This window comes from Pelodiscus sinensis, chromosome 7, assembly GCF_052426305.1.
Source record: "Pelodiscus sinensis isolate ZL-2025 chromosome 7, ASM5242630v1, whole genome shotgun sequence".
In the NCBI taxonomy this organism is placed as follows: domain Eukaryota; kingdom Metazoa; phylum Chordata; order Testudines; family Trionychidae; genus Pelodiscus; species Pelodiscus sinensis.
In genome coordinates, this window is record NC_143058.1 from 67,832,839 (window position 1) to 67,843,145 (window position 10,307).

Here is a 10,307-nt window from a genome sequence, read left to right on the forward strand (position 1 = left end):
ATCTCTTCTCCGCCTTTAATACTCTTCAGCCTTTTTGTATCAAGATCTATCTGTAAATCTCAGTTTGTTCTGCAGCCTGAGTGAATGTGTTTCCTGCATTATTCACATTAGCTTGATCATGATCTTTGCTCAGACTAGGCCCTGCCCTGGAGAGAAGGGATTGTAGCAGGTTCAGGCTGAGGTGTATCAGCAGAGCTGAGTTTGGTGACCCCTCCCCCAGAGTGTGGTGGACTAGGCATTGCTGCTCCTTCCTGATTGTAGTATCCATTGCTGGACACAGTCGCTCAATGGAGAAGATGCTAACCAGTTGCATATGCTGTTTTTGTCCAGCTCCCTGGCATCCTGTCTGCTCCATGATTTTCCAGTATGTTTCCCAGATCGCCAGCTCTCCCCAGACCAAGCCGATACTTCAGTCTCAAGTGGAGAATTTGCTGAGCAGAACCTATTGCAAATGGCAGAGAAGTCTGTTGGCAAGCTCAGGAGATGAGGGACCTGCAGTTGACGAGATCCCCTGGGATGAGATCTTTGCACTGTGCATTGATCATAAGCTCAGAGACTGGAAACGCCCCCGGCTGCCCGTCATACCAGGTATTCAATCTGCACTTTGTTGCAATCTGTCCATGGTCTCTAGAGGCAGTTTATACCATTAAAATGGCAAATTGTCTGGGATGATCATGAGTGTGTTGGCATTTTCTGCACAGCCATTGACCAGCCATAGCACTCATTCTTCCTGAGCCCATGGCGGGTTAGAACTCTCTGAAGCATTGCTCCTTGTGCTTGCATGAAAGAACATGTCCAGAATCTCTCCGATCTAGTGAAAATTCAGTTAAGGTATAAACCCATTTTGGCTTTACACAAATACATTTAGTTCATTCAGATTAGCAGAGGTTCCATGCACCTGTCTGAATGCAGAATTTGGCCCCACTGTTGAAATGACCAGGCATTATTTTGCCCAGTGACATTGTCCAGTTCTTGTTCAGACTTGTTGCCAGTGATCATGTATCATGCTTCCCTGCATCTAATTCCTGGGTTCAGGGTTTGAGGATGTTCACTGAGAATTAATTATGGATATCCAATATTAGCACAGTCTTAGAACTAGTGATTAATATTACTGTTTTGTCATATTCCTGAAATCAGAAATAAGGCCAGAATGTGGGTGATGATTCAATGAGATAAGCAAAAGGCAGAAATAATGATTCATTACTGTTACTGTGGTGAGCATAGATATGACTCTCCTCTCAGGCTTGAGATGGTTGATGATTACTTTGCGGGGTATTTGAGAGCACACTGTGGACACATCTCAGACTAAGGGTTAAAGCAGGTGGGTAAACTCTAGCAACTAGTTAGCTCTAGATAAACCAGTAAAACCTGCTGCTATGTATATGCATTGCTGGCAAGAGGAGCGAGGTACAAATCTCTTTGGGCCGACTTACTTCCAAAGAAATTATAGATGGATTCAGTGTTTTCTGCATGAGAAACAACAGTCTTCATTTCTAAATTGAGCATTGATGCATTGCATGGTGTGTGGTTTGGTGCATGTTAAAAGTAAAAATAAATCAGTTAGGTATGTTAAAGGTTAACCAGTTAATGGGTGATGCTCCACCCCATAGGGCCTGCTGTGGGCAGCAGTGGTCCCTGGGGGGCAGAGAGCACAGGCAGGAGGGGCTGGAGCAGCCCCTACCTGCAGGAGAGGGGTGTAGCAATGTAAAGGACTGGTTGACTAGTTGCTCTTTTCCCACCTCCCCCCCCCCGTCTCCTCCCTGCTGCCTCTATCAGATGGAGGCAGCAAGTGGGGGGACAGAAGAAGGGGGTATTTAAAAGCATCCAGCTGCCACTTTGAATGCCTCGAGGATCCCGGCATCAGGCTGCTTGTGGCATTTCAAAACGGCAGTGCCACGTGGAGCCCGGGATCAGCTGGGGACTCTGTGCGGTGTTTCTAAGCGGCAGCACTGCGTGGAGTCTGGGATCTACAGCGCTGCCGCTTTGAAATGCTGGATGGAGCCTGGGATCAGCTGACCCCGGGTTCCACAAATGTACAAGAGTCCCCAGTGGCCACTCTTGTGCATTTCAAAGAGGAAGCGCAGGATGGAGCCTGGGGCCAGTGTAGGAGCTGACCCCAGGCTCCATGAGGTGTTTCTGCTTTGAAATGCACAAGAGCCCCCACTGGAGACTCTTGTGCATTTCAAAGCGGAAATGCCTGTGTGGAGTCTGGAGTCAGCAGGACTTCCCATTGGCCCTGGGCTCCTCACGGCGTTCAAACTTGGAAATACACAAGAGGTGCCCCTGCCCCCCGCTAGTAAATTAATTGCTACTTAATATTCCTAGAGGGCTGGCCCTCCAGTCCAGCCAGGCTGGAGCAGGGCCCTCTCCCACCTCCACTTTAATCGCTTACGTGGTTAAACACTATATTTAACTAGTTGACCAATTAAACAGGATTTCACAGTAACCCCCAACAATTCGATCTGGAATTTGCGGGATATTAGATCAGTCCTAAAAATTACGGTGCTGCAGTTGTCTTTTCAACAGATGTAACTCCTTACAATCTTCAAAACTTGTATTTTTCTTGAAGCTGAAAGCCTGTTTTGATCCAGACTTGTTCTTTCTTTGTTTATAGAAGCAGTGAGTGAAGATGGCCAGATATATGTCTATTTCTTTAAGGAACATTTAAAAACTTTCACTCTTCCTTTTTCCTGGGAGCAAGCCAGAGTGCAAACTCAGAAAGAGATCCAGCAGGGATACAAAAGGCAAGATGATTTTTTAAATTTGTCATAATGACTGTTGCACCAAATTAGCTAATTTAATAGGCATTGTGCAAAAAGGGGAATTGCATGGGGTCTTCATGATGGCATAGAATGGGTTTTTTGTTTTCCCAATGCTCTTCATGTGTCTGTAATGAAAAATAGATATTTTATTTGGAGTTCCATCCTATATTACCTCCCTATCCAGAGATCACAGAAAAGACTTGTTGGGTGTTTCCAAAGCTTCTCTTGTGTGTTGTAACGAAATAGATCAAAGAATTTTAACTTGTACTAAACATGAAATGATTTACTTCTGGAGGCACAAAATATAGAGGAAGATAATGTTAATCAGGTCTTGTAACATCATTTACCAGGAGGGTAATAGCCTTGGATAGAGGGCTAATAGTATGTTACTGTTGTATCCAATTTCATTATCCATTACATGTCTGTTAGACTGTGCTGGGCATAAAGGAACAGCCCGTGCTGTCTTCTCCGTGAAAATTAATTTACAAGTTGTGTCTTGCAGCACTAGAGCTCTTTACCCTATTTAGAAGAGTGAATGCTTTTAATGAAATGGTGGAAGGCAGGTTACCATTGTGCTGTTGGTCAACTTGGATTAAAAGCTGCTTTTATTTACATCCCTTATTTTAAATGCATTTCCCAGCAGTTGCATTCTAGGGGAGGTTCTGTTTCTTCTTGCTAGATGGAGAGGGAAAGGGCCCTTTGATAAGAAGAGAACCAAGGGAGTGATTGTAGAAGCAGGTATGTCAAGGGAACAAAGCTAGTGTTTGTGGGGGTGGCATTCCTCTAGTGGAGTGTGTGCCTCACACCTTACTCACCACTATCTTCTTCTCTCCAAAATGGAGAGGATGAAATCAGTGGCTAATCAACCTAGTTGTGCATGTTCTTATCTTTAAATTTGTCTCCCATGGATGTAAGCACCTCATTAAACTGACATAGTAACACCACCTCCCTGTGTAGCCTAGGACCATGGCCAATGTACATGAGTCAACAGAGTACGAGTGTAGACACCGTGACTTATGTCAACCTTCACTGTCCTCTAGCAGCTGCCCCACAATGCTCTGCACTGACTGCTCTCGTCACCATTGTGAACTCCATTGCCCAGGGGTCATATAGACTGGAAACCCCCCTTCTCCTGCCACCATTTGAAGTTCTACTGATATTTGAAATTCCTTTTCCTGCTCACCTGGCTTGGCTAGCACCCTGAACAGGTCCAGACTTGCTCCTGCCTAAAGTAGTCAGGAGATATTGTATCTCCTGCACCTTTCAGGGGAAGAGGCTGTACAGGCACATTTGCGAACCAGGTGCAGAAATGTTGATATCTACAAGCAGATAGTTCAGGGGATGAGAGAGGAAAGGGGTATGACAGGGAGTAGTTGGAGTGCCATGAGAAAGTCAAGAATTTGCATTAGGCTTACCAGAAAGCCAAGGTCACCAGTTGATTGTGTGGAACTGCAGACCTGCTACTTTTACAAAGGGCAGCACATCATACTTGGCAGAGACCCAATCACCATCACCCCAAAGTATCATGGGTACCACCGAAGAGCCCAAGTCATAGGCCCCTGCTGTGAACAGATGTGAAGATCTGGTGGTTGGCAAGGAAGATTCTGAGTGCGTGGGACTGGCAACCAGTGATACAGCTGTGCAGTGAGCCAGGATCTGTTTTTGACTCCACTGCAGTAAAGCCGTGGGTTAAAGAGGCTCCATGTATGCCATCAACAACCTTGAACTGGATCGTGCTCTGTCCTACAGCCACATGACCTCCAAGGAATTGCAATGTTCTTCACTGGTCCAGTGATTCTTCCAGCTTTGCAGATACTCCAGGATCATGTGTCCTTGTGTTCAGAATGCTCATGACTAAACTGCACAGCTGTGCAAACAGACATGTCAGTGAGGAAGGCCATGTGTGTTTATGGCATGTTGAAAAGTGCAGACATTATGGGAAACAGACAATATTGTGGAATATTGCACACGGGGAGATGGTTGCACACGGGGAGGCCCCTCTGTGGCATGTTTTGGTAATGCGCAGTGTAGATGCGACCTCAGAGTCCAAGTAGCATGCGCTGCCTCAGGGGTATCTTTCCACTTGTGTAGAGAGGTCCACCAACTCCTTGCCCCACTCAGATCCCACGTACACTTTAGCTTTAGGGCTTACGTGGCAGGTAGGTAATGCAGAGGCCTCCTGCTGAACCCACCATATGGGGCAGTGGGATTTAATTCCCAGAGAATGTTGTTTCCTTAATTCCTGCTGTTTCTGATTTCCAGCAGCCAGAGAAATACCGGCTCTGGCTTTCCTCCATCCCTCTAAAACACTTCCCTCTTCCAGGTCAAGGATACGCTCTCCTCAGTCATTTGCAAAACATGATCCCATTGTGCTGCCTCACAGTGAGCATGTTGCCAGCCTGGGGGATCAGAAAATGAGGATTCCCAGTACAGTCGATTTAACACACGTGGCCTCTGCCCAGGAGCTCCTACCAGAGCGCTTGGCTTCTAATCTGGAGCTGGAGAAGAGAGAGCACCAGAGGTAAGTGACAGGAGCAGCTGCCTAGACCCTTGCCTTGAGGATACATTGCTGGCTTCGCCGGGTGCCGGGATTCATGAACAGGCTTTTCTGTTGTATGAAGCTGGGTGTTAGTGGCTTCATGGAGGAATCCAGATTATTGCTGACAATCCCCTCTCCTTTGCATAAAGTTGCTGTGTCCTTCGCACCTCTAGTCCTGTGCTCCTCAGCTGTCAGAAACTGGGCTGATTCTAGGGGCAGACAAGCAGACCTCAGGCACCCATTTTTTTGTGGGGGGAGGGGGTATAAAGCCAAACTGCAGTTTGACTTGTGTCTCTGACCTTGTCTCTTTCTAGGTTTGAGGAGCAGCTACACCGGTGGTTAGCAGAAGACACTGAACAGCTCCCATGCTCCTTGTCTCTTCCCCTCTATCTTCCTCAGAGCCTGGTCTGTTCACCTCAGGTTATCCATCCTCTGAGTGAAACACCTACGATTGCATCCTCACAGGTAAAAAGAGAGTTGTATTGGCAAGAACATAGAGCTTTACCTCTGCTGAGCTCTGGGCAAACACTAAACACATTGATGTTCTGAACTTGCCATGGGAATAACAGATGTTTTAAATGGTAGAATATCAAGTGTGTGACTTTCTCTAGAGAAGTTCTCCCTTTCTGGGAGATGGGCTCCAGCTGTCCTGGACAAGTGGGCTGCTGGGAGCATATTGCCCAGAAACACAAGGTTAGTTTTTTGTGTGTGTTCTTCTGATCGGTCCATCATGCTGTCGCTGTCCCCTTTGCTATTGTGCATAGTAACAGTAAGGTGTGGCACAAGAGATCCAGCAAGCCAGCACTCCCCCAAGTTAAAGGTGGGAGCTGTGTAGTGAAACTGCTAGCTGTACTCCATCTTTCTGGGAAGGGAAGGGAAGTGCTTGGCCTGCACCACCAGCAGATTGCTGGTTCAGAGCCTGGGCTGTCTCCAGAGGTAGCAGACGAATTTAAAAAAAGCATCCCTCTGGGACTAACTTTGCTTTGTTCCTGTTGAGCAAGTGATTCTTTGACAGTAGTGCATCTTTCCTTCTGAATAGGCTGGAAGTCATGAGCATCTGGTGGAGGAGACTGGCACTTCTCTGTCAGACAGACTGAAACATTTGCAACGGCTGATTAGAGCTAACAAGGAGGAGGAGATTGCCTGTGAGCTCCATCTATCTGCCCTGTTGGACATGGTGGATGTTTAACTGGGGCCCACAGCAGCATGTAGAGCAAGATTTCCCAGGACGTGGGGTCAGACAATAAATGTCCCAGGAGCAGGTGCCTATGCTAAAAACTGTCTCCTCTCTGGAGGAGTAACGGGAACATACATTAGACAGACATGGAGCTTCTACATCAATCCCTCCCCCAACAGAGGGAGATCACTCGCCTACACAGTCCTGTATTCTTTGCAAGCCCAGGTCTGGATTTTGTCTGGTGTCCTCTAGCACTATGATTCCTTCACACCAAGCTGCTCTGATCCATGAGCGGGGAAACTGGTTATATCATGGCAAGTGGTGCTTCAGACTTAGTCTTAAATTAATGTTCTAAATTCCCCTCACTTGTGTCCGTATCACTGCCCCAGCAGAGAGGGGTAAACGGCTGTTCAGACATTCAGTGCCAGCTCAGTTTCACAGCTATAAATGAACAAATCAGCTGTCACCCTATGACTGTCAGACTCCTGGCACCTCGCTTCTGATAGTATGGGAAGGCTACTGAGTAAACTGTAGACCAGGATGACAGATGACACAGAACATTTTAGGCCTGGAACTGGATTTTGGTCTTTGCTGAAATGAGAACAAGAAAATTCTGCCAGGAATAAGAGCTTTTCTGTTGGAATCATGCCCTCAATTTGCTTTTACTAAATGAACGTTGTCAAGTATTTTAGGCCTGAAGTCAGTGAGGATCCTTAGGTAGAAGGGAACAGTGGGACTAATCTAAACACTGTCCCAATATAGGTAGAAGTCACAGGCTGAGCAGTTTTGTAGTTTATAGAAGCTATTCTGTTTGGGTTTTTTTCATTATGTTGTTGCCTTTTGAGCCTCTTAGCTGCCCACAGATATTTGCTTCCTGTTTAAGAAACAGTTGGAGCATTGTTCTTGTTTTCAAGAATCCGTAAGCTTCCTGGTCTCTGAATAATGCTCTGTAGAAGGGGATTCTGTCTTTTCTGGATTAAGTTTTGTTATGTTGACTGTTTAGGGAGATATACTGAAAGAGCTGCTCCCTTGTTATGTGGAATAAAATATTGCAGATAGCCAAGTGTATGTATTTTTGTTTTTAAATAACACAGAAGCATTGAGGAATTCTTGAGCAGGTGCTGTTTTTCAGCTTCTAACAAGCTTCTTTTTTTGAAAGTTGCACCTTTATTTTAAAATAAAAGCAGTAATATTATCTGCAGTAGGTATTACTACTCGTGGGTGAATGTGTTCTGTGGCAATATTCCAATGGAAGCATTTGTTCATCTAAGGAAATCAGATTTTCAGGCTTGGATTGATCAGGTATGGTAAAACACGTTTATTGACAAGGTTAGCCAGGAGCAGCTTCTCTTTGCCCACCAATCAGAATCAGTTGCCTACTTGAACATGTTTATTTAAAATTCTGACTAATCCCCAAGTTCCCACATTTTGCCCAGTTTCTCTTTTTAAAGTAAAGCTTTTTATTTATCCTTAAAATGTCAATAGTAAATGTGGTTTTATGTTTTAAGTTAAAGATCTGCTGATTAATATTGGAATAAGAGGGTTTAAGAAAAGTAAAGGGAGGTTGTGCTTAAAGGCTGTACTTGCTAGCAAACTCTTTTGCAGAACCATGCTAGTTTGAGATGGTTTTTGAGACAGACTAAAATGGAAATGAACCCATCCACATGCATTGTGCTCTCAGCAGTGCCTCACTTGTAATGCTGTGGTTGATCTGCTTTGCATTGTTATTCTTTTAAGACTATGAAATGGAATCAAGAAACTTTGGCACTATTTTAGAGATGTTTTCAGCTATGTACCAATGTAATCTTTCTGTTTATATAATAAATGTTGAGTGGCTTGAAGGATGTTGTCAAAATTTTTGAGTACATACAAATGCTTCATATTCTACCATAAACCTGATGTATTTATTTTGTATTGAAGACTTGCAACTTCTCTTCTATTTGTTGTGATGGATGTTATGTCTGTGCAAACCATTAACGTCACTGGGGCTGATGGGTAATTGGGTGAGAATGAAGTTGCATCTCAGGGTCTGATTTGTCTTTTATTACTTGGACTGCTGATAACAAAGAGGAAGAAGAGAGCCCAATTTGACTCTCAAGACCCAAATCATGGCTAGCTGGCAGTTATGAAAATCTTAGTTTTAAAGTCATGTCACTTTGTTTGGGATGCTTTGAGAAAAATATGACATCCCACCCACTCTGCTAGCTGTGCAACACCTGTGAGATTGATTCGATGTACAAAGACTTGCTAGAAGTTGCTACCGTTATAAATGCATCGGTGTGGAACAAAAGTTTGCAGGTGCACTGGTTGTACTTGACATCCTGGGGCAAGCCTGCAGGAGCAGGTCCAGAGCAGGTCTCAGGAGACAGGAGCAGGTCCCAGGAAGCAGGAGCAGGAGGCAGGGGCAGGTCCAAAGGCAGCAGGAAGGTCCAGATCCAGCGGAGGAGATCCACAGCCGATAGCAGAGGATCCAGTGTAGCAAAAAGGAGAGAGCAGCTGTTGCTTTAAGGCAGCAGAAGAGCCTCCACCAATAGGCAGTCTCAAAAGACGTGCCTGGGTGGGGCCTGAACAGCTGATTGCAGATCAGCTGTAGAGTGGCCGGCAGAAAAACCGCGGTAGGGGTTTAAATCCCTTCCAGGCCAAAAACAAAAACCGCACCACAACTGGAGGCTTTTACCTCCGGAGCGGTTTCCAAGGTGCCTAGAAATAAGGCTGTTGATTGCAGAGTCTTGGTGTCAGAAGCCCTAAAAAGGGCTGGATCCCATCGGGTCCCACGGAGCAAAGGATTCGATCCCACGGCGGTTGCTTAATCAGGCGATCTTCAAACAGGAACCCGGTCCGGATACTACACTCGAGCTTACCTCACCTCACGGCGCACACAGACGTACTCTCCCCTCCCAAGACGTCCCCCAGCGCGGAGGAATAGAAATTTTCTAAGTCCCGCCCGCTCGCTCACCGCCCGCCACCCTCTCCTCGCTCAGACCGACTCACCGACCCCGTGCGCCTCCTCCGGCCTCCCCTCCCTCGCAGCAGGGAGGCCCGGGTGGTGGTGGGGCGCCGGGGGCCCTCTGGGCGGCGCCCCGCTCGCCTCCCTCCCTCCCGCCTTCCTTCCTCCCTTCCCAGCAGCCTCCGCCAGCCCCCGGGCTCATCTGTATGCGGGCTCCGCCCCGTCTCCCCGCAGTCTTTCTGCCTCTGCCAATGCTCTTCTGAGCCCTGACTCAATTTCTTGATTAAAAAAAAATAAACAGAAAATTAAAATGAAAAAAAGCGGCGGCTTGCCAATGCTGCCTTTGAAAAAACCTCCCCCAGGAGACCAGGCTGATGCGGAGCAAGGCCGCGGCGAGAAAAGCCGCTCCGCGTCTCTCTGGTCCACTGACGGTGCTTTAACTTTGGAAAAACTCTTTTTCAAAAAAGTGCTCAGATGCCATTATGCAAATGAAGGGTGGATATTTAAATCCCCGCTTAATTTGCACTTTTGATTTGCCTAATTTACATCCCACTTTCGAAAGACGGATGTAGTCTTGACAGCCATTGAATAAAATGCTTGAACAGTCTTTGGGCCAGAGGAGGAGGGAGAGGGAACGAGAATGACTTTGTACCTTGCTAGTTAGGCACTCACCTGAAAAAGATGGATGTGGAAAGTAGGGATGTCACAAGGGGGCGCTGTGATCCAGTTGATCAAGCATATTACACTACGCATATGGTTCAGCATTCACAGAACAAAAGAGTCTTCCACAGTATCTTAAACATACTTTTAACAAGTTTTATTGCTCGCAATTCAGGAGCAGTTTTAAAAACACTATATATATATATACATTTTGTACTAAGC

The 10,307-nt window shown here is 46.1% G+C and overlaps 1 protein-coding gene across 2 annotated transcripts in view; it reads left to right on the forward strand.

Annotated features, from left to right (window-relative positions):
* MCM3AP (minichromosome maintenance complex component 3 associated protein) overlaps positions 1 to 8,319 on the forward strand; it is a 69,266-nt gene extending 60,947 nt beyond the window's left edge. For both annotated transcript variants that reach the window (XM_075934166.2, XM_075934167.2), the window contains exons 25-29: positions 331 to 588; positions 2,615 to 2,744; positions 5,086 to 5,283; positions 5,616 to 5,766; positions 6,341 to 8,319. In XM_075934166.2, the coding sequence (XP_075790281.1) occupies positions 331 to 588; positions 2,615 to 2,744; positions 5,086 to 5,283; positions 5,616 to 5,766; positions 6,341 to 6,490 (887 nt within the window). In that variant the 3' untranslated portion in view covers positions 6,491 to 8,319. The remainder of the gene's footprint in view (positions 1 to 330; positions 589 to 2,614; positions 2,745 to 5,085; positions 5,284 to 5,615; positions 5,767 to 6,340) is intronic.
* The last annotated feature ends 1,988 nt before the right edge of the window (positions 8,320 to 10,307 follow it).